The 24,147-nt window shown below is 36.2% G+C and overlaps 3 protein-coding genes across 5 annotated transcripts in view; 1 reads left to right on the forward strand and 2 right to left on the reverse strand.

The window, feature by feature from the left end:
• LOC311302328 (uncharacterized protein) overlaps window positions 1–6,537 on the reverse strand; it is a 37,501-nt gene extending 30,964 nt beyond the window's left edge. For both annotated transcript variants that reach the window (XM_084428127.1, XM_084428126.1), the window contains exons 1-7: window positions 6,398–6,537; window positions 5,703–5,825; window positions 4,218–4,292; window positions 3,977–4,150; window positions 3,659–3,816; window positions 2,038–2,298; window positions 1,370–1,922 (exon numbers count right to left, since the gene is read on the reverse strand). In XM_084428127.1, coding sequence (XP_084284253.1) covers window positions 1,370–1,922; window positions 2,038–2,298; window positions 3,659–3,816; window positions 3,977–4,150; window positions 4,218–4,292; window positions 5,703–5,825; window positions 6,398–6,430 — 1,377 coding nt within the window. In that variant the 5' untranslated portion in view covers window positions 6,431–6,537. The remainder of the gene's footprint in view (window positions 1–1,369; window positions 1,923–2,037; window positions 2,299–3,658; window positions 3,817–3,976; window positions 4,151–4,217; window positions 4,293–5,702; window positions 5,826–6,397) is intronic.
• Window positions 6,538–11,469: 4,932 nt separating this feature from the next.
• Window positions 11,470–16,810, forward strand: cd40 (CD40 molecule, TNF receptor superfamily member 5). 2 transcript variants are annotated; one of them, XM_084429042.1, is made up of 9 exons: window positions 11,470–11,661; window positions 12,377–12,461; window positions 13,098–13,220; window positions 13,482–13,634; window positions 13,897–13,987; window positions 14,536–14,594; window positions 14,877–14,975; window positions 15,546–15,565; window positions 15,683–16,810. In XM_084429042.1, the coding sequence occupies exons 1-9, from the start codon at window positions 11,632–11,634 to the stop codon at window positions 15,908–15,910; spliced, it is 888 nt and encodes a 295-aa protein (XP_084285168.1). In that variant the 5' UTR covers window positions 11,470–11,631; the 3' UTR covers window positions 15,911–16,810. The 2 variants fall into 2 exon arrangements, with proteins under 2 accessions (XP_084285168.1, XP_084285169.1); XM_084429043.1 differs by having other exon boundaries at window positions 11,510–11,661; window positions 14,877–14,951.
• Window positions 16,811–18,886: 2,076 nt separating this feature from the next.
• irx7 (iroquois homeobox 7) lies at window positions 18,887–20,769 on the reverse strand. Its single transcript, XM_084428700.1, has 2 exons — window positions 20,381–20,769; window positions 18,887–19,828 (listed from the first exon to the last, which is right to left on the reverse strand). Exons 1-2 carry the CDS (start codon window positions 20,660–20,662, stop codon window positions 19,103–19,105), a joined length of 1,008 nt encoding a protein of 335 aa, XP_084284826.1. The 5' UTR covers window positions 20,663–20,769; the 3' UTR covers window positions 18,887–19,102.
• Window positions 20,770–24,147: the final 3,378 nt, after the last annotated feature.

Here is a 24,147-nt window from a genome sequence, read left to right on the forward strand (position 1 = left end):
TTTGTTAAAGAAATGAATACTTTAATTCAGCAAGGACACGATCAATTGATCATAAGTAAAAGTAAAGAGATTTATAATGTTACAAAAGATTTCTATTTCAAATAAATCATGTTCTTTCTATTTATCAAAGAATCCTGAAAAAAATCATGGTTTCCACAAGAATATGAGGCAGCACAACTGTTTTCAACATTGATAATAATGTTTCTTGAGCAGCAAATCAGCCTTTTTAGAATGATTTCTGAAGGATCATGTGACACTGAAGACTGGAGTAATGATGCTGAAAATTCAGCTTTGCATCATATGAATAAATTACATCTTAAAATATATAAAAAAAGAAAACAGTTATTTTATAGTGCAATAATATTTCACAATATTACTGTAATTACTGTAATTTACTGTATTTTTATCAAATAAATGCAGCCTTAGTGAGCAGAAAAGTCAAAAACATAAAAAAAAAAAAAAAAACGTACCGATCCCAAACTTTAATTAATTCTAACAATTAATTACAGTGTTTTTAATACTGTACAAATGCACATTTTCTTAATGGCTTAAACAGTAGTTTTTCTGACCCAGGGTTATTATAGTTAACTAAAACTTAAGCTAACACCATAAAATAAGTATTTTCGATACTTGCAATAAAATAAGCATTGACTGAAATAAATTATTAAAAAAAATTAACGTATGCATTTTATTTCAGATAGTTGCCAAGGCAACATTTCTCTTTTTTTAGTTTAACTTTTCTTAAAAATAACTAAAACTAAAATAAAAATTAATACAAGTATCTAAATTACACTAAAATAACACTGGTCCGACCAAACATCTGGACCCCCTCCTATAAGCCCTGTTTACACCTGGTATAAAGAAGCGTTTTGGTCGATCGGATCACAAGTGGACGACGCTAAATACAGGTGTAAATGGGGTCTAAACCGTTTTGAGCTTGTCCACTTTCAATCACTTCCAGAGGTAGATGAAAACGCATTTGGTTGAATTGCTTTCGTGGTGTAAAAGCTCATGTGTTCGAACAGCCACAAAAGACCGCCTTCTCTCCGCCTACTGACCTAATGTGTAAACATTGTGTGAAGCGCGTTAGCCAGACGGGGTTTAAACTTTGACGGCTGGAGACCCAAGTTTGGTTTGAAGACTAAAAATGTACCAAGCACAATGTTCTCTCACCATTCCTGATTTCTAACACACACTCACACCCTTCGCTCGAAGAAATCAGGACAGAAGTGGTTGAAAGTGGACAAAAGAGACGGATTAAAACACTAGGTGTAAACGAGAATGTGTCTCCCTCGTCTACTTGTGATCCGCATCTTAACACCAGGTGTAAACAGGGCCATAGATAAAACCGAACACAAGAGCAGATTACCTTATCCTGAGCCACCAGGTCCCAGTGAAAAGCTTTTGTCCTCTCTGAAACCTGCTTGGATTTCATGGGCAGCGGAGGGGGCAAAGGAGCGGGCCGTGCAGGACCTGGAACTGCTGACGGCACAGGCAAAGGTGGGGGCAATACTAACGGCAAAGTCAGAGACGGTGATGAGCATGTGGCCACTGGTGAGGTTGGCTTGAGCACAGATCTGAACTCTGCTGTCCGGGCTGGCTTCGGTTCTGATCCTTTCATGGAGACGATTTCTGGCTCTAGTGTTGTTGGATTATCTATAAACTCAGCTGGGAATGTTTTGGGTAACCGTGGTCTCGGACTAGGTGGCACTGGTGGAGGTGTGAACTGCATGTGTTCGTTCTGTGTCTTACTTTCTGACTTTGTACCGTCAATGAGAGCTCTTTCAGGAGCTTCATAGCAGTGTTCATGTAGTGACTTTCGTTTCCAGTCCACACATAATTGTTTGATCGCTTTCACCCAGGCGTCTCGCTCATATTGTATTGCCTCTGAGGTCATGTATTCGCTTTTTGGTATTCGGAACCTGACAAAGATAAAAAGAGTTGTTGTTGAGTTAACTTTCGGTCACACATTAATTTCCTCTTGACTATTATCTATTGAGGTAAAGATCAAGGATTAAGAAAGAGCACTTGACTCACAGGAAGTCATTCTTGTCGTTGATCAGAGTGAAGGTGTCGGTGGTGCAGGAGGTCTCCACCCTGACATTACCGTCTGAGAGATGGATGATAACAGCTGTCCCATCAACCCCTGCACACCTGATGTCATCCACACTGTCATAAATGTCTGAGAGAGTCCAGACGGTCTCGCTGGAGGAAACTAACTCGTCTGGATTACTGCTGGCAGATTGCTGAGCAACAGTCCACAAGGTCAGCTGACCAGTCTGAAGATGAGCTTCATATCTAAGAGTGCAGAACATAGCATAACTGTTAGTAATCTTTAAATAAATAAATAAATATATGTTATATATATGTTATATATGTTATAAGTTTGGGGTCTCTATAATTTTTTTATAAGCCTCCTCTGCTTACCAAGGCTGCATTTATTTATTCAGAAATACAGTAAAAACAGTAATAACGTGAAATTATTAGAATTTAAAATAAATGTTTTCTATTTTAATACACTTAAAAAGATTTCTCATTATTTATTTTTCCATGTTTATTTTTATTTATTTTTTTAGGAATAGAAAGTTCAAAATAACAACATTTTATGAGGCACACTGACAAAACATAAATACGGTCTTTAATTATTAATTAACTACACTGAACAAAATTATAAACGCAACACTTTTGTTTGTTTTTTTTTGGGGGGGGGGGTGGTTGGGGGTTTTGGGGGGTTTCAATGTTGTTGTTTTTTTTACCCCCCCAATACAGTAAAACTGCACATTTTAGAGTGGCCTTTTATTGTGGCCAGCCTAAGGCACACCTGTGCAATAATCATGCTGTCTAATCAGCATCTTGATATACCACACCTGTGAGGTGGATGGATTATCTCGGCAAAGGAGAAGAGCTCACTAACACAGATTTAGACAGATTTGTGAACAATATTTGAGAGAAATAGGCCTTTTGTGTACATAGAAAAAGTTTTAGATCTTTTGAGTTCAGCTCATGAAAAATGGGGGCAAAAACAAAATTGTTGTGTTTATAATTTTGTTCAGTGTAGATCACAAATATATTTAATAAGTCTTTAAGATAGTTGACATGTGGCAAGGGGTGCCAAAAAAAATCAAAAAATTGTAATTGTAATTCCCCTGAAAGACATTGTATAAATCTATATTTCTAATGCCAACATATTTTCTATACAAACTTGCAATAGAAAAAATGTTGTGGTGTCTGCTGTGCAAAACATGACGCAACAATGCTGGATACTTGCCAGAAATTTGAGGTTGCTAAGGTTTACAGTTTTAGTTTATTGCTAGGTGGTTGCAAAGGTGTTGCTGATATTCTGGTTGCTATTTATGATCCAGTGGAAGCCTATGGGATTTTATTTTGCCGGTTTTATAGGCAAAAAAAATAAAAGATTACTTTAAAAAGTGACATACATACTATAATTTAGTATATGGTTAGGGGTTTGTTCAAAAAGTATGAGCCTGCAGGACGGCTGCATGAGTGAGCACCACTAAAATGTTAACAAACATGACCTAAGCTGATCGTTCTAGTGAGAAGAGGCTTGTGACGTTTGTTCCAGTCTAACTGGTATAACAACTGCTAAGGGCTGTTTCGCAAGAAACAGACAAAACATAAAATGTCAAAAAAAATATACTTTTTCCATTTGAATGATGCCAGTCCTCCTCTCTGGAGTAAAAGCTGTCCCTCTTTGAGGTTGTCCGGAGGTAAGTGTGAGCTTTTCCTTTCAACAGACCCATTCACAGGAGGGCTGTATATGTTACTGTAGATGATCTGATTTATCAGCAGTATGATCTGAAAGTGAGATTACATGGTTTATAATACATCAATAAAGATGCTTTATCATGGCCATGCAGACTCATATTAATAATAATGGTTTTAAAAAGATTTGATGTGTGTTTAATGATCTGCCCAAGACTATGAATTCAATTCACGTTGCACGTGATGTTCTCACCTTCTGCTTGTCCTCTAAAGATGCAGCTTCCAGCTCATAGTCAGTCCGACCTCTGAACGAAATGGAGAACCTGGTACCTGTCGCTTCATGGCAGTTTTTCACATCAGAAAAGAGGAGCTGGCGTTTCACGATGCCTTTCTCGATGCTGCACATTAGGCTTGTGCTGAAATCAATCTGAAGCATAGAAGCGTGCATTTGTTATATCGTGCATTAAAACGTAATATGTATACTTGATACACACCTGCAGCACTCGTTTCTGCCATATGTAGCGGTTGAACTTGCGAACACTGAAGTTATACTGTGATGGCTGTTCTTCCTACAACAGAAACATATGTAAACAAAGAATTTAAGAATACTTCCTAAAAGGTCACTTTACAATATGGATGATTAAATTCACCATAGAGATCTGCTCTTAATATTAGGGACAGTCCCACGACGACTGGTTAAACAACAAATCATTTCCTTAACAAGGACTGTGCCTAAAATAACCAGCCACTTTCTTATGACAAATGCTCAACGAAATCAGTCTGACTGAATTACACGCCCATTTTGCTAAGTTATTTTATATATTTTTTAAATAAAACAAAATAAAAGATACAGTCATGCTCAAAAGGTTACTCAACCCTTTAAGGAATCTGCAAAATGGTAATTATTTTAAAGGGATACTCCACTTTTTTTGGAAATAGGCTCATTATACAACTCCCCCAGAGTTAAACAGTTGAGTTTTACCGTTTTCGAATCCATTCAGCCGATCTCCGGGTCTGGCAGTGCCACTTTTAGCATAGCTTAGCATAGATCATTGAATCGGACAAGACCATTAGCATCTCTCTCAAAAAAATGACCAAAGAGTTTAGATATTTTTCCTATTTAAAACTTGACTCTTCTGTAGTTACATCGTGTACTAAGACCGACGGAAAATGAATGGTTGCGATTTTCTAGGCTGATATGGCTAGGAACTATACTCTCATTCCTGCGTAATAATCAAGAAACTTTCCTGCCGTACCATGAGTCCAGCAGGCGTAATGATATGACGCAGCGCCTGAAAATAGTCCCCAGCTCAGTAACTTCCAACTTGACTGGGACTAAGTTTGTCTAACCTATTAGACCTATTATCAATTCAAAAGTTCACATACCCTTGATTCTTAATACTGTGTCATTACCTGGATGATCCACGACTGTTTCTTCAGAAAAATCCTGCACATTTTTCAGTTTTCCAGCATCTTTTGCATATTTGAACACTTTCCAGCAGTGACTGTATGAACCTTTTTTAATAGTTGTGTTTGAGTCCCTCAATTGTCCTCAGTGTGAAAAGATGGATCTCAAAATCATCCAGTCACTGCTGGAAAGGGTTCAAATATGCAAAAGATGCTGGAAAACTGAAGGATTCGGAAAATGTCGTGGATCATCCAGGTAATGACGCACAGTATTAAGAATCAAGGGTCAACTTTTGAATGGGGTCATTTTTATAAATTCAGAATTCAGCTCTTTTTTGTCTTGTAAACATATTTTATGTCAAATATCTTATTCAGAACAGTACTAAATAAAAAATAGCATGCATTTTGTATGATCCCTCTTATTTTGTAGATTCTACAAGGTGTACGTAAACTTTTGAGCACGACTGTATATTTCAAATGTTGATAAGTTCTATTTTGGCAATAAGACTGTTTGCATTGCCATTCTATTGCATTGTGAATTTTCTGGCCCACTGTAGATCACTGTAGATCACCTCCAGGTCTAAGTCACTTTGCTTCCGTACTGAGCCACTTCTAGCCTGATTTACAGCTTCGTCGATACTCATTTTCCCCGATTTCACCATGTCCATGAGATTCAGCTGCATTTCGTTGCTGAGCTGTAGAAACAATGAGAGTTTAAGTCAAGAGTTTAAGTTAAGTGATTATTCTTAAGACAAGCACATGCTGTCTCCATGGAACATTGTTTGGCAACAATGAACTAGCTGACAAAAGACTGTTGAAATGAGGAAGTTTTGATGATTTTTATTTTTGGCACACGATTTACCGTCATTGTAATCTTGTATTTCATGCTAGTGCACTTGATTTGCGGACACCTGATTCCCTATGACACATGTTTGGTCTTCCTGTAAAATTTTTACTTTTTATTACACTATATAGAGACACTATATATGATTCTTATTTTGGTTAACGCAATCAATGTGGGACACCAAATGCATTACATTCATCTGTAAATGAAACGGAGAACACAGCTTTTTTTTTTTTATGAATTCACAACACAACATTCATTTACAGCCATGTGTTTTTGAGGTTTGATATCATTTTTGTTTATTAAATATGAACAAATTAAACAGTTTAATGATTACCCATTGTTTTTCAACACAGTACAGTTGCAGTTAAACAGACTTTTACACTGAATATTTGAATAATAGCTTTAAGAAATGTCTCTTACCTGAGGAAAATGCACTGTCTTTCTATGATTCATGTTTCTTCATTGGGCTTCAAGAGACCAAAACATGTCAGATCAACCATCAGTCAAACTTAGACTGAGGATTGTAAAGGTGTGTGTTTGTGTGAGAGGGAACTTGGTATGCTTGTATGGAATGTGTATTTATTACAAGGCAACTTCCTGAAAAGCGGCTTACCTGAGGATAAAAAAAGAAAAAGGTGAAGTCATACACCTCCACACTTTATCTGACTTCTCATCTTTCTGTGTTCTCTCAGTTGAAAATCATTTAAAAATCTAAATCTATGGCTTGTATATCATGTCTTTGTCTTTGTAAATGTGGTTGGTTGTAGGCTGCTTGTACTGTCAAATTTAATGAGTAAAATAAAACATGTCCACGTTTGTTTGCAAGTTGTAACGCTAGTTCAACCGTCTGTTCAACCGCTAGATGGCGTACATCCAACACAAAATCACTACGACGCTGTAAAAGACAACTAAACTTTAAATAAAGTACACACTAGTTATATAATAGTGTTGTGATCATGAAAGTGGCTTGTTACTTACCCACAACAAACTTTAAAGCAGTTATTGCAGCTGTAAAATAGTATTTTTTTTACTTAAATGCTACTGTGACGACAATTCACCAAGTTAAACATAGATTCAGATATTATAAAATATTATACTACAGCTTTAAATCCAATAATCATCAGGTAACCGATTAGGTAAATCCTACAGCTTGGCGGTAGACGGCCGAGTGTCAATTTGTTTTGTTTTTTACTATAGAATGCGCATGCTCATCACATCGGCAGGACCAGAAAAGAATACTGTAAAAAATAGAAAAGAAAAAAAAAAACACTTGTAAATCCACCTATCTAGGCCTACTTAAAAAGTTTAGTGGCTGCCGTAATTATTTTTTTTAATAATTACCTTGGTTGTACAAGTCATTTCAACTTAAATTATTGAACTGACTGAGGTTGAATTGAATCCAAAACAGCAACATATGCTTGTTCGACTTGAACCAGCGCTGCACAAAGACAGACCGATCGGTGAATGACATCAAAATACCGCGAGAACGATTAGAGCGCAGACAGCGCTGTGTGCTCTTCAATCGCTCGTGGTACTTTGATCATGTCATAAACCGATCTGTCTGTGCAGCGCCGGTTCAAGTCGAACAAGCCACCTTATGCGCCAGAGAAACAAGGCAGCCATCTTTAGAATATTCAATTCAATTCAATTCAATTCAATTCAAATTTATTTGTATAGCGCTTTTCACAATACATATTGTCTCAAAGCAGCTTTACAGAAAGTGCATTTCAGAAATGTACATAGAAAAATACAGTTAGTTAATCATGTATTAATTTAGGGCATAACATATCGCCAGCGTCGAGTCGTCTCTTCACGGGTGTTGGGGCATCTGAAAGTTCCATGTGAGGCTGGATACAAACTGGAACTGACGAACTCTATTTACCTCGGGACTAGCGTCCCAGGATAACGACAGAAAAGCAGATGGGAAATAATTAGCATACCTGCTGTTCATAATATTAATGCATTCGATATGATTCAACTGTAGTATAAAAGGTTTATTGTCTTTGAACTTTGCGATCGCTCTGTATATTTCTATGGCATTGCTGTCCAGGAGTAATTAGCTTTTGAAGTGGATTTACTTAATGTAACGTTAACGAAAGTTATCATGAGGATTATTGTAATCTTTAAAGCAGATGTCTTGACAAATGTCAGTCGACCGGGAAGATTTTAAAACGAGCCGTTCATTCATAAATACGCAAGTAGTGAAGACAAGGGGCGGGGCTACAGATCCGGCCCACATCTTGTACGCGTTGCCAGATGTGGCCCGGATCTGGGCCGACGCTATGTCGCTGTCTGGGATATCATATAACGACGTATTTATAAAAAAAAAAGTTGAAATTGATAAAACTATTTTGATGAGTTAAAGTAATGTAAAAACATAAGTCACCAGACTTACTAATCATGCAATTTGAGGGATGTGAGCAAAAGCAGCAGTTTATGGTACCATTTATGATAGTAATGTTGTTAGGTTGTTATTTAAGTTATTTAAGCATAACAATAACTAGCTTTTGTGATTTCAATCTTTCCACATTTAAATAGATAGGAGCTTGCTGTATACTTTGAGCATTGTCATTACAGATAACATGTTAACTTCTGTATTTTTGGTAAACAATGAAATGGACTTGGAGGGAAATTGGCATTTTAATCAGTTCTGTTTGAACTCTTTGAATACACTTTCAAGCATTTAATAACCACATTGAGTGTTAAACAAAGTTTAAACTTGTGTTATTATGTACAGTATCGATCCTCCCAAACATATTCATCTGTAGCTGACTAACTCTGGCTTAAAATAACTTGTGCGACAAAAACTGACAGACTGACTGAGAAAAGGAAGTGTTTACATCCTATTTCATTTACCACTGTAGTCAAGTTTACATACAAGCAAATGTATTTTTGTATACTAGTGTTTCTACCTTTTGCATATTTCTCAATTATTTAACACACAGACTGTGTCCTCCCGTTATTGTCTGATACCCTACTTTTATTGTCTTTAGTAGGCTAACTGTAATTTGTAGATGCGTTTTATACAGCAAGCCCCCTAGACTGTGCAGTGTCTTGAAAGAGAAGAGCCTTCCTCTGATAACATGCAACATGTGACGAACATATTCTCTGAACTGTTCCTCATGGGACTCAAGGGTTTTTCACTAGAACGTTTAATTACAGTACGCCATGCCTCAAATCATTCTCAGAATGTATACCTGGTGAGGAAGTGATACAATAAGTATGAAAATCTTCCAAGCGTGTCTGAAGTCAGACATCATTGTGCTGGGATCTGGCTTGTTGAATCACTGATGATCAGAGAGTTTTTCTTCTCTTCCATGGTATGTCCCTAAAACTACTCATGTGTATATTCCAAAACAACTTCCTTGTTACATGGGGATTTCCTCCTGCTGTCTCTTGAATCCAAACCTGGGCTTTTTTCTTCTTTTTTTTTGTAAGGGAGAGTCCTCTAGCAGGGGCGGGATTCACCTCTGGCTGTTAAACTCACTAGACTGCTTTGCTAAATCTCTTTTCTCACAGTGGCAAACTGTGGCAAATGTGATCTTTCAAAGCATGGCATTATCTCAGCATTTTTGGCTCATTAACTGTTTAAATATCACTTGATTTCTTGTCTTATGGGCTATTGTACTCTATATTCATACTTATTTTATATTATTTTAGTATTTATTAATATTTGTAAAGTAGCTTTTTGTATTTTAATTTTTAGTATATTTTAGGTTAAGTTTTATTAATTTTGCTATGCGCTTTTGTCATTTTTATTCGTTTTTTTATACTTCTGTTTAGATTTAATTTATTTTTATTTCAGTTTTAGTTATTTGCCAACACTTTCAATGTTCTGTTGTTTTTTAAGTTAAAGTCTAATATTCTAATAATGAAAAATGATTTTTGTTGAATTATTTTCAAGAATAACAACACTATATCATACTTTGTATAGTATTTGAATATTACTTACAGTATACTGTATTGCACACGTACACAAAAATAAAATGTAACATTTAAATCTTAATATAAATATAAATATATGATCCCAGCCTGTGTTCCATGTGAGATTGGCTTCCAGTTTGGCGGGCACCGTGCTGTTATTGGTATGAGCAGCTGGCATCTCCATGGTGGTATCAAGTCTGAGGGTTTCAGAAGTTTTCCAACTGTTGATGGCATTCCCAGCTACGACGGTGGCCATTTTGTGTCTAGGCCGCGTATGCTTCAGTTTCTCCCGAGGTGGCGGAAGGAGATCTAGTTTTGCCTGAGGCAGTGGTGTCCGCCCAGGAACTCTGTTTACACTGATACAAGCACAGTGGTTGCCTTCGAACCCCCTACCTGTCCTGACACGACCACGGAGGTCGTCCCTGAGTTTCCTGTTAGCCCTGTCACGACCATGAAGGTCACCTATGAACTCCCTGTCTCGTCTCGACCAGAGAGGCCGTTCTATGGTCCCGAGTCTCGTCCAAGGAGGCCGAGTTCAAAGACTCTGCTTGCTTTATCACATACATTTCTCCTGAATGTCCTGCCTGCCCTGTTATGGCCACGGAGACCATTACTGAACTTTCTTTCTGTTTTGACACATGGCCCCAGAGGCCAAACCTTTTCTTTGTTCCAGTTCCGCCTGAACCACCATGAGGACCTTCAGACCTGTCTGATCTGCCCTTGTGGTCTTCTGTGCCACCATGGTGGTCCTCAGCTACGCCTTGTCACGACCCCTGTGCTGTCTTGTGTTTTGTAAGGACTTTTTAAAGTGTATTCTTTGTTCCCATTATTTCTGTTCACTTCCTGTTTGATTGCTGTTTTGCCTTGTACCTTGTCACCCTAGTTACCTCATTAGTTACCATGATATCAAATCACCAACACCTGTCCTTCATCAGCCCCTTGTTAATCTGTCTATTTAACCTCTGTGCTTTAATTGTTTGTCAGTCATTGCTCTCCTGCCTGCTCTCTGTGGATTACTCTTGTTCTTGGATTATCTGTGTTTTTTGTTAATAAACTTGTGTTTGGATTTGGATTCCCTGCTCACATTACACTTAGTGGTCAGAATTTTTCTGTAGCTATTAGTCACAATGTAATCCATTCAGTAAATCACAGAAAAACTATTTTAAATGATTTTATATTTTGCATCTGTAAATTGAAATTAAAGTAGGCGGATGGATAATGTTACTTCCACGCAAGCTTTGTCACTGGTGACGTGACTCGATAATAATAAAAGCATTTGTTTGTGGAGGAAGTGAGAGTCAAGCAGGGAAGTTCTCTGGTTGAGTTACAAGTTAGACTGCTGAAAGATAAACCATTCCCATATTATAATCTGTGGTTTGTTTGTTTGGAGTTTTTTGTTAATTATTGAAATGTATTCTTTCAACTTTCCCTCTTAAACTCGAAATAATATTCCTAATAAAATGTGTCATAATCAATTTTTGCAAGAATTTTTGTCTTTCAATGGCTCTAAAACGTCATTAGAGTAGACTCTCACTTCTTGGAATAGCATGGGGAAATGGGAAATGGTCACATGTCACATGTGGGCGTGTCTGTCTGTGGGAAAGAAACCCCCCTCTCGCGCGCCTGTGTGATGATTCATTATTTGAAGAGCTGCTGCAGAGTGTTTAGTGTCTTATGTGTTTGTGAAGCATTAACAACTGGTGAAAAGGATCCGTTTCTATATTGCCATCATGAGGACAGTTTTCATTATTTGTTTGCTGGTAAGTAATGTGCGCTTTGCGCGCGTGCATGATAACTGGGCGTGAATGTTAGTGTCGGTTGTTATTTAACGTTACATTGTTGATATTCACTGTAACAGTACTGTTATTATTTTTCACGTATAGCATTTAGAATTCTTAGATTGGTGAATGACTCGTAAGAATGACTCGTAAGAATGACTAGTATGTTTCAGGTTACTTTCACTTTCTATTTGAATGCGCATTATAGCATTAGAGAAGCATTTAAAGTGTCTCTGTATCCAAGTGACATATGAAAACAAACATGTGCATTGTATGTTGTTAAATAGTTATTTGATGGAAGTATAAGGTTGCAGTTTGCCCTGTTCAAAAACATTCTTGGTGGGGATCTCAGGGACTTTCCTGTAACGTCATTTCAGTTTTAAGATGGCCTGGTGGTTTGTTTTGGGGTCTGAGAGTTCGCATGTCCTTAACTGACTTAACTAGCTCGAAAACATACATTTTGAAATATAGGGTTGGTTATTAATAACGCATTGTATGATAACTGATTATTAAAAAGATTGTTTACTTATATTTACTAATTAAGATGTTAAAAGACCGACCCTTAACATAATAGTCTACTTGAAAAAGCTGTTTTATTCTTCATGGAGTGGGCCCTCTCATCTCCTCATGGGCGCTGGCATGCCATACAGTATTCTTCATAATGTTCCTCTTACATGTATGTCTTTATCTTTGACAGGTCACACTGTTGCAGTTTGTGCTATGCTGTGAGGAGGAAACACATTATAAGAAGAATGATAAATGCTGCAAAAAGTGTGGACCAGGTATAGACGTAATTCAGCGTGTCACTCCAGTTAATAAACATGTCTAGACTCGAGGAAGTATCACCATACAATAAAAGAGCTTGAGCTAACTTGAAAAAAGGCAACCTAGTTCGCTCCAGTTGAAGTCAACTTAAAAAAATGTGTTCATCTAATGAGTAACTGGTAGTCTTTGAACTTGATAATTCTTGTCAAGGCAACTTTAAAAAAAAGTTGAGCTAACTTGAAAAAATAAGACAACCTATCACATTCAACTTAAGTTAACTCAACTAATTCGCTCCACTTAAAGTTAACTTAAAAAGTTCTGGTAACAGGACAAGTAACAGGTAGTCCTTTAAACTTAAAAATGATTGTCAATGCAACTAAAGCATGTTTAGCATTTAGCAATGTAAGCATCTAGAAGAACAAAAGTATATAAGTTGACATTAACTGGAGAAAATTAGTTGAGTTAACTTATTTTATCAAGTTAGCTTGTCTTTTTTTTAATTGCCCAGTCCTTGCTTTGTCTTAATATTGTTTCACATGTTGTCTTGAAATAAACCCATCAATACTACCATATTTCACATAGTCGTAGTCCTCTTTCAATATACGAATCTCTTAGTTTAATCTGAGTGGGTAGTTACTGTGAATGTGTCACAGGCAAGAGGATGTTGGTGGACGACAACTGTGAGGACCCACGCTGTCAGGACTGCCAAATCGGAGAGTATCAGAGCGGCTACACATCCAATACCAAATGCGAACGCCAGCCCAGCTGTGACCCCAGTAAGTGTGTATTACTGCTGAATGGGTAATGGCCCCCCCAGCCTTGGGGGCCTTTGTCTTGGCCTCAATATTTTTATTTATTTATTTATTAAGACAAATTTATGATTTTTTTTTTTAACAGTTACACATTTCATTTTTTCTCTATTAATATCAATAATAAATAGTTTTAAAACTTAATTATTAGTATTCATGATAAACTTGTGGATAAATGAATCTGCTAAATGAATAATGTAATCTCTCTTGCTTTTCTGTTTAAATCAGATTTACATTTAAAGCCACAAGGGGACAAAATCATCATAACCTATCTAAACAAATGCGTTTGTGAAGATGGATACTACTGTACACAAGAAGATGACTGCAGCGCTTGTAATAAACACAGTGTTTGCAAGCCAGGACAGAGAGTCACCAAAAAAGGTTTGTGCTGTCAGGCGTCATGTATACAGTATACATACTTGCTGGTTTATGTTGATTCTGTCCTGAATTGCACCTCCACATCCCTCCTAGACTATCACTTCAGATGTGATTTAGAGATTTTATAATCATTCTGTAATCATCTGATTTGCCTTAAAGACACATTGGAGGAATCTGTTGAAGCCTGGTGGTTAAATGAAAGGTTGTAGGTTCAAACCTCTGGCAATGTCTAATCTTTGCCCCTCATCTCCTTGTATTTACACAGGTTCACCGGAGAGTGATACTGTGTGTGAAGCCTGTAAAAATGGAACGTTCTCCACTCACGATTCAGCCGACACTTGCAAGGAATGGACAACGTATGAAACATCTTTCTGATTTTAAGTCCCTATTTTAAAAAGAAATGAATGCATTCATTCAGCAAGGATAACATTTATAATGTTCCAAAAGATTTTTATTTCAAATAAATGCTGTTCTTTTGCACTTTCTATTCATCAAAGAATCCTGGGGAAAATACATCACGCCATTCACATAAATATGAAGCAGCACAACCGTTTTTAACATTGATAATAATCAGAAATTTTTCTTAAGCATCAAATCATCATATTGGAATGATTTCTGAAGGATCATGTGACACTGAAGACTGGAGTAATAATGCTGAAAATTCAGCTTTGATCACAGGAATAAATTACATTTCAAAATACATTAAAATAAAAATTAGATTTTTGATCAAATAAATGCAGCATGTACGACTCCCAAATGTTTGATTTTTGTTTATTGTTTATTATATATTTTCATTTGGCCATCATATTTATAGGTTTATATCAGAATTTAAGTCAAGAGTTTTATTGACAATCATAAAAAGTTTATAAATAGTTTAAAATTTCTCTTTTTTTCCTGTGTCTAGCTGTGACTATGGGTATGATCAAAACTCTCCTGGCAGTTCAACTTCAGACCGCAGCTGCTGTGAGTAAAACGCAATCTTGCTTTTTAATCGCCTTCATTCTACAAACACAGTAGTGAAACCTGACAGTTGTGTGGGGGTGGAGTCCAGTTCCTGTATGGCTAAATTTGTGTGATCACTTTTGATCACTCATGCTTATTTGAAACAAGACTGTGAAGACTTTGCAATACACACTAAAATGTTTTACAATGCTGTCAGTAGTATTGGTTTGATTACAGGTACCTTTATATTAGGCATGAGGAAGTCTTCTCAGTTTGTTGTATGTTTTGTTTTTCACATTTCAGTGGATGCACCCGTTCTCAGAGTTGTCATTGGCGTGATAGTTGCAGTACTTGTGTTGGCAGTCATCGTAGCTTTAGGTGTGTTGTTTTACAAGTCAAAAAGTACGTACTGCAACCTACAAATGATCTACTAAATGTATCTACAATAACACAAAGTATACTGTTTGTCACAAAAGAGTGCAACAGAGCCGCCCACTTTTTCAGCGGTGTTGGTTCCGGAAGTATTTTTTCCATTCATTTCAAATAAGTCTTCATTAAAGAGTTATAAGCCATGAACCAAGCCAACAAGCATATATATATAAACAATATAATTTAATATTTTTGCATAATATGCACATATATGCAAATATTTTTTTACTTCTACTTTCTGATTGGTGGAATTTTCTGCGCAGAATCATGGGTAATGTAGTTTTTGTTAAACAAATATTTTAAAAAATAAGTTGAAATAATGTGGGCTAACAGCTTCAACAGAAGCAAATACTATCGATTAACAACATAATTTGTCATTTAAAAATCAATTTTCCTGCGGAGAAAAGGAGTTTTTACTACCGGAACCAGACTGTTTCACTCTATAGGCTTTCATAGTACAATTTCTAAGTGATCAAGTGCTCATTATATCTTTCATAAAACAAAAACAATTATCAATAATTGCTGTTTTTACTTTTCTTCTAGGAAATCAGGGATGGAAAGAGGTAAATATCTGAGTTTACTTAATCGTATGCGACATTCAAAGTCATGCACAGCCTTAAATTCGAAAAAAAATGATATTCATGTGTGGAGATTAATGATAATGGTTCTTTTGTTTTTAGTTCCACAAATTGAAACCAGAGCTTGCGCTCTTAAAAATAAAACCGATACATCAAGATGTTGAAAGAGCAGACGAACCATTACGACAGCCTGAGGAGGACGTTGACAGCAGCATACCCGTGAGCCCCACGCCAAGTAACATGACAGAAAATGGAAATGTTGTCGATCAAGAACATGGCAAGGAACATATCATTTCAACTACTGAATCAAATTCATATTCATATCCATAGAGCAAAAGCTGTGCTCCCATCATGTTACAACCATCAATGTATAGAGCATTACATTATGAAGCACTGCTTTACTCTAAACGTCCCCAAACCAGCATGTGTCTTATACAATCATTTGTATCACACCAAACTTCTGTATCACTGTATCACACCAAACACACACAAAACACCAAACAATCACACCAAACTTATACAATCATTAAGGTGTTTTTTCATTACTGAAACAGTAGCTCCTTAGCATGAGCTTTGTGTTTTCAAACACATACTGTAGATACTACTCAGTGCTGCTGTTTGCCGTGTCCTGTGGTAGTTATGAAATATGATCCACTAACATAATAATTACAAGTCCAAAATAGAAGGCAAATTTAGATGCAAACAAAAATGAAAATAGTGATGGATTGTAGTGGTGGTTGAGGGTGGCTTTTTGTTGAGCTAGCTAGTAGCTAGCATACACACACGCCACTACTACTAAAGGAGCGAGGAAGAAAAGTGGTGAAGCACTATGAGAGTTCCTATGGATGCTTTTTATGGATCTTTTTTCCAGAATGCTTTTATAAACTACAACTTTTATAAATGGAAGTTTTGAACATTCCCGGAATGTTTGGAAGTTACCACTTTCTTAGAAATGTTAGCTGGGATGGAACATAGCGTTGTACAAGAAAAAAAAAAGTGAGTATAATTATTATTATGCTCAAAAATCATGTATAATATATGTTTTAATGTTTGGCTTTGTGTTTATTTGTTTGCTGTTAGATAGACTGTTAAATGTTGGGCTTTCTGTGATGCTTTTGTATTGTTGTATGTAAATATTTCCATTGAAAATCACAATTTTTGTTTGTGAATTGTTCTTTTATTGTATTTTATTTCAGGTTTGTGTAAAATAAACTCTCTATACATATTAAAGCATTCCTGATTCCGCATAAATAACCCGTCTATCACTGCAAGATATTTACTCGCCACTTATGAGGTGTGAAATGTCCACAGAAAAACTATTGACAAATGTTATTGTGTGAAACTGAGTTTTAAATCACTCATGATTCATGACTGTACAAGAGATGCATTGTGGGATACTCTGACTGTCCACAAGAGGTTGCCATTTCCATGTCTGTGGAGTTTTGGGATAAAATAGCTCACAGTAAAATCACATTGCAATCCAACTCACTTAACTTTTTTGGGGAAATGGATTGTATCGATGTAAATATTTCTGACTTGACACATTCTTATAAAGCTCATATTTTTTGTATACATCTAAACAAACATAGCTTGTTGAACTATAAATCAGGGTGTAACATCCAAAGCATAAGACCATATGCTGGGATCAGGAGGCCCTTGTGTGACACATTGATGGCCGATTTAGGCATTGTATCTCACACCATTGTTCAACACCTCAATCCTTATCTCAATATCACAGCCTTTTGCCTGTCATGTTTAGACTGGGATTACACATCATTTGGGCCACTGAAAAGGGGGCATGGAGGAGATTGTTGTGCCCAGTGTGTGTTAGCTGTGAATATGTGCTTGGGGGGTGGCTGGGAGGTGCTCTTTTTTGTACCCAGGGGTTTTCTCATTATCCTTGGATTAACAGACCACAGGCCTTTGAATTTACATGGAAGCCATAGTGATTGGCAAGGAAGAGTTTTCCTTTTATCATTCCCTCTGCAGAGGGGAGGCCGCAAAAACAGAATATTCTCCTACGGCCTAATCATGTTGGGTGTGTTTGCGTCAAGAGATTTATTAAAGAAAAAGGATGCAACTTTTTTTTCTTTTCTCTTTTTTTTTTGGATGGATCAGTTTATTTATTTGAGATTCTATTATTTTTTTCATTTTCTGATACCAGTTCATAACTAGGTGGGGGAAATATGCACAGGAAATTTTAATCGCTATGACTTATTTTTAATCCTTTATCGCACCATTATATTTTCATAATATATTCACTCTTTAACTTTTTGCACTTTGACTTTTTGTGTCAGAATACTATTTATTTTCTCATAAATAACTTTGTTCAGGTTTGATCCTACCTTTGAGCACCAAATGAAGGGTGTAAAGCCAGATAGACTAAGAGCCTCTGGCACTTTTCGTCTGTCAAGTCGTGACTAAACAGGAGAATAATCTTAATTATCACCCTTTAAGACGGAACAATTCATGTCCTTAATCCGCGATACCTTGAATTGTTTTAACAGATCGGAGCTAGATATGCAAATCCCTTAATAGTAGTGTCCTCACTGATAACATGAAGCCTAAATCCAGCCTTGAAGTGAAACGCTTTGAACGCGTCTTGATCTGCCTTGAAAATCTGAGAATTCCTCTCGAACGACTGCAATTATCATATATATAAAGTTCGATTGTATACACGTTCTTTTAAAGAGTGATGATGGATACATGTGTGACTATAAAAATAAAACAATAAAATAGTTCTAAATTCTGATTGGATGAGCCGCGTTCCAAAGCGTTGTCAAACAGCGAACAGTTACGTAAATTTATGTGGTTTAAGATTTTAATCCAATTAATATAAAAAAAAAAAAAAAAATTACCTTTTAAAATCAATGTTTTTTATCCCATCGCTGTTGTTGATATTTTATTTTTAAAAATCGCGTTGCGCAAACTCTGATTGGATGAGCCGCATTTGAAAGCTCGTATTTCGTTTCTGTAATATTGAAGCCTACAATGTTGCAACGTCGGATTTTACATTTAATAAAGGCCTTTTTTTTTTCTTTTTTTTTATAAATAATGGTCTATATTTTACTTATGTTGCTGTTGCCTCTATTTTCTAAAGTTTTTGCGGCTACGAACACTATTCGACATAGCCTATATGCAATTCACTGAACATGGACAGATTTCCGTGGCTTAAGTGAATTGGTCTTTAAGACTTTCAGAAATTCAATCTAAAGTATGCTTCTGTAACTAAAACTAAAAGCAAAACAATGCATAAAATTGTAAAAACAAACCCCCAAATCACACTGACCATGAGCAAAACTTTTAGATTTTTCAACGTTTTATTTTAGCAAAAATAAGTCAGCAGGTAAATGCATTTATAATTTAAACAAAAGAAATGTACAATATTTACAGAACACGCATCCTTTGGTTTTTAAACCATGCAGGCATTTGATTAAATCTTGTATGCAAACTTCCACAACAAAACGTTCCCAATGGTTTCAAAGTGCAAAATTGAGTCTAGAGTGTTTTGGATGAAGAGTCTCATTGACTTTGTTTGAGAAGGTCGTGTGTGGAAAGGTTTACAGGTGAGTAGGAGTCTCTTGAAGGCCATCCAGCCCACCATTTCCCAAAATCTGGGCTTTGAGGGTGTTTCAAATCGCTGGGTTTCTTGACGATATCAGAGGTCGCGGTTTCCGCGAGAGACCAGATTTTAGGTTTCTGGACATCAACGTTTTGCTTACACACCTCTCTTTTGGCCTCACACGATGTGTCAGACTTGTCACTTTCTTTTTGCTGATCAAGTCCTTCCGCTAAACGGTCCTCCACCGTGACATCCTCATCATCATCATCAACCGTTTGAGGATCGATCTCATCTTCATCCTCCATGCCTTTCCTCAAGGACCCCTCCTCTTCGCTCTCACCCTCCTCTTCCTCATCCTCCTCATCTGACTTTCCTTTGGAGGCCCAGCTGACCCGGTTCTCCTTCTTCAGGCGGCGCCGGGCATTGGCGAACCACGTCGACACCTGCGTGAGGCTCATCTTGGTGACGATGGCAAGCATGATCTTCTCGCCTTTGGTGGGATATGGGTTTTTCAGGTGTTCGCTGAGCCAGGCCTTCAAAGCGCTGGTGCTCTCCCGGGTGGCCACCTTGGTGACCCGACTGGGGTCGTCAGCTGGCATGGGACGATAAGGAGTGTAATAGGGTCCCCCACGTCCGAGGAGAGCTTGGTGATATGGTGATGCAGCCTTGAGGTCATAGGAATTGCTCTGAAAGTAAGCAAGAGATTCAGTTTTAGAACATGAACAGTTTTGCATTACAATAAAGACAGTAAAGGGTTTGTTCACCCCAAAATGAAAATTCTGTCATCATTCACTCACCCTCAAGTTGTTCCAAACCTGTTGAGTTTCTTCTGCTGAACATAAAAGAAGATATTTTAAAACATGTTGGCAATCAAACAGTTGACAGTAGCCATTGACTTCCATAGTATTTTTATTCCTACTATGGAAGTCAATGGCTACCGTCAACTGTTTGACTGCCAACTTTCTTTAAAATAATCTTCTTTTGTGTTCAGCAGAAGAAACTCAACAGCTTTGGAACAACTTAAGGGTGAGTAAATGTTGACAGAATTTTCATTTTTGGGTGAACTATCCCTTTAATTGAATTTTATCGTTTATTTAATTCTATATACATTATAGTTATACATTTTTTACCTTTATACAAAAACTTTAAGTAGCCTATTTCAAAATCTTTTTAGACATTTACAGTGTTTTTTCTGCATTGAATTGTAATGCAATATGAGAAGAATTCAAAATACTTACAATGTGTGCAATGTGTCCCGGATGAGGATAAGGGATGAAGCTGTACCCCGGTATTCCTGAGAAAGGTAAGGGAACCCCAGCCATGCCCACAAAATGTGGCGGTGGCTGTTGCACTCCAGGTGGGCAGCCCAATAATTGATATCCAGCGGGCATGTTGATGTTTCTGTCCATGAAGAAGTTTCCAAACCCCGTTGGTGAAGCAGGCATCCTTACTCCCTGAGCTCTGGTGTTTGAATGACACTCCCACGAGTTCACGGGCTCTCTATATAGGCGGAGCCGCATCAGTGGGCGGGGCCAGAGCAGGTGATTGACAGCTGTGATCCGAAGGATTTCTCTGGGAGTAAATCCCTTCAAAGGAGAATTTCGGTTGTTCCTTTTAACGGCCTCTAAAAGTCTTTAAACTCATGATGCTTATCTCACGCTTATCCGTACTGAAGAGTGGAAAAAATATTACGGCTCCGTTTGAAATGCGCATTTTCTGGAGATGCTCTTGTGATACATCCACCAGAAATAGTTTCATATAATTAAAAATAGGCTACATTAAGTATAGCCTAGTCAACATGAAGAAAATCCGCCTGTTTAAATGATAGGATAATTTATAAAGTTTTTTCAAAAGTTAAGTCAAACTATTTATTAGTATATAGGCCTAAATGATATTATCTAATTAAAAATGTGGCCTATTTAAAAAAAAAAAAAAAAACATTTTACATGTAAAAGCCAATTCGTTTTTATTTATATACACTCTTAAAATAAAGGTTCCAAAGAAGGTTTTTTTTCACAGTGATGCCATAGAAGAACCATTTTTGGTTCCCCAAAGAACCTTTCAGTTCTTAAAATAACCTTTTTTTCTTCTTCTTCTTCTTCTTCTCTTTTTGTGCAAAGAACATTTTTTAAAAAGGTCTAAAGAACCCTTTTCCACCTTAAAAAAAAAAAAAAAAAACTTTGATGGAATGGAAAGTTCCAAGGATGTTAAATATGTCAATAAAGAACCTTTATTTTTACTAAAGAGTGTATGCTTTATTTAATCTTGTTTGCATGTAGCCTAGCTAACAATGAATTGAATGTAGCTCAGTCGGGATAAACTGAAAAGTGATACTAAAGCCATTCGGAACACCTTCAAATGTCGCACATTAACGTCTCAGAATAAACTTTTTTTTCCATCTTGCCGAGACTGTTTCATCTTTTTGTTTGAGCAAACCGATACAAGGCACAACATGACGAGCCATTATCAAAATTTGATTAGCAACACGGTGCAATGTGTGTCTGAAGCGTTTAAAAAGTAAGCAAATACACTTGAACTAATTAACACAGGTTTGAAAACTTTAGCTGCTTTGATTTGACATTAGATCTGATGTAAGTCTAAAAAAATGTAGATGTATTTAGCATGGATTGCGCGTTTGATTAATTGGTAAACAAAATAGGTTAAGCCAATCTTTCATTAAAAACGTTAGGCTTTTTTTTCTTTCTTTTTTTTTTTTTGACTATTATGGGCTATTTAGTAAGAAAAGACTAATGCATTTTTTATATTTTGATTTTTAAATAAGCATTGCTAAAAAAAAAAAAAAAAAAAAAAATAGGCTATAATAAAAAAAAGTTGTTAAAGTTATTACAAAATATTATAAATGTATAGGCCTTAACGAATCTTACCGTGATCATTTTACATACCGTTAGACGTAGGTAAAAAAAATAAAATCGTCTACACGCCGGATTTTATTTTCTAATGCAATGCATTTAAATTATTTCCTGACTTTTTTCTTTCGGTTCAAAATGAACCTGGACTATGAATTATTTGGCTTTATTGTGACAGAACATCAAACCTCTTTTAAAAGGGGATGACTTTGTTTTCGCCCGCAACAAACCAGTACAATTGTCGTAATTAAATAGGTTTAAGTGAAACAGGTGTCGACTAATGTATATGGTAATTGCAGCATAACAGATGTTAATGTAGGGAGATACTCAGATAAGATTAGAATTCCTAAACATACATACCAATGCCCTGGAAAGAAAAGCACAGCAAACAACCCGATAGCAGGGGGTGCAGGCAGTCTCTGACATTGGAAATACAAGTTTTTTGTTGTTGTTGTTGAAACTTGCTCAGTGTGGTGGCATGCATTGTTTCCTAAAACTTTGACAGAGCATCACCAAATAAAGTTGAGTCATTTCTCATGCATCATTGCATTTTATGTTTTATTTACAGCTATATAGCCTATGCTTTTGTGTGGTGAGGTTGCGTGAAGGTGTGAGACATTTTAAGGTCCGACAGACAGACAGAGAAAGAGAGAGAAAGAGAGAGAGTTTGGAAGAAGGGTGGGGTTCAGATCCCCTTGGGCCAAGAGCAAATTTACTCAAGTAGCACAATGGTCAGAACGGAGTGCAAAGAGCAAAGCTTATGCTGCATCTCTGGAGATAAGCAGCTCAGGGCTGTGATTATTGTGTTCCTCACACACTTGGCTTTCTCCTCTCTTTCCTCTCTTCTCGCACACAATACAGGTGTACTCATGTTCTGACAGGTCCAGTTAAGACTGTTTGCTCTGGGGATGTCAGTCATTTGCCGAGAGGAGAAGAGTGTGAGATAGTAGTCCAACATACTTCAGATAAGAGATGAGCTTGTTCCAGGCTTTCGCCACAGAGGCGGCAAATGAATCAAGATCAGAGCAGGGCATGAGCAGAGATTTCTCCTGAGAGCCGGATTCAATTTTTGTTTCACTCTGCTGGAGCTCATTTCAAAATTATTGTGGTTTGTATTGTGGTTAACCAAACAGACCAACCAGATTAATCAGTACAAACCAACAAGCAAAAGGGCCCAGTGCTAGCTTAGTGTTACCAGAACCTTTAAGGTCAGCCTGAATCCTCAATAACTGCATAGAAAATATAGGTGTACTGTAAAGATATTTTTATAGGTCAATGTTGTCAAATTGAGTTAATTGCATAACAAAAGATTATAAATATGTGTTTGTTTGTTCGTTTGTTTGTTTGTTTGTTTGTATGTTTGTATGTATGTATGTATGTATGTATGTATGTGTATATATATATATATATATATATATATATATGTGTGTGTGTGTGTGTGTGTATATATGTGTATGTATGTATGTATGCATGTATGTACGTATGTATGTATATATATGTATATGTGTGTGTATATTATATATATATATATATATACACACACAAAACATACATTTATAATCTTTTGTTAGATGCAATTAACTCAAAATCTATCTATCTATCTATCTATCTATCTATCTATCTATCTATCTATCTATCTATCTATCTATCTATCTATCTATCTATCTATCTATCTATACACACACAAACTTTTATATTGAATTTATATTGGATATAATTTATATTATATTACTTTTATATATATTTTATATCGATTAATCGATTTGACAACACTTTTATATATATATATATATATATATATAAACAATTTAAATGAAATCATATTGCACCATATACAGAAATAAATAAATGTGCACAAAACTTGGTGTTACTATAAGTCATACTTCAAAATGGCTGTTAAAGCATGGTAAATAAATAAATAAATAAATAAAAATCAAACAAATATATGGTAAATGTTAAAATTTTATGGTAAAATCTTGTTTTATGGATATTAAGAAAAATATCATATAGACATAAATGATAATTTTTTAGCTGTGTATTTTTTCATGTAATACAATAGAATTTTTTTTTAATTAATTAACTTCTCCAAACATGACTAAACAAACAAACAAAAATCATAGATATACTAGTGGTGAGGA

Source organism: Rutilus rutilus (assembly GCF_951802725.1).
Source record: "Rutilus rutilus genome assembly, chromosome: 13".
In the NCBI taxonomy this organism is placed as follows: Eukaryota; Metazoa; Chordata; class Actinopteri; order Cypriniformes; family Leuciscidae; genus Rutilus; species Rutilus rutilus.

Excerpts from the sequence above, each read along its gene's own strand:
- irx7 (XM_084428700.1), bottom strand. The coding sequence starts at position 20,662 with ATGCGGCTCCGCCTATATAGAGAGCCCGTGAACTCGTGGGAGTGTCAT. Across the intron at positions 19,829-20,380 it reads CGGGACACATTGCACACATT|AGCAATTCCTATGACCTCAA; the intron begins GTAAGTATTTTG and ends GCTTACTTTCAG.
- cd40 (XM_084429042.1), top strand. The coding sequence starts at position 11,632 with ATGAGGACAGTTTTCATTATTTGTTTGCTG. Across the intron at positions 13,221-13,481 it reads CCAGCCCAGCTGTGACCCCA|ATTTACATTTAAAGCCACAA; the intron begins GTAAGTGTGTAT and ends TGTTTAAATCAG. Across the intron at positions 14,976-15,545 it reads GTTGTTTTACAAGTCAAAAA|GAAATCAGGGATGGAAAGAG; the intron begins GTACGTACTGCA and ends CTTTTCTTCTAG.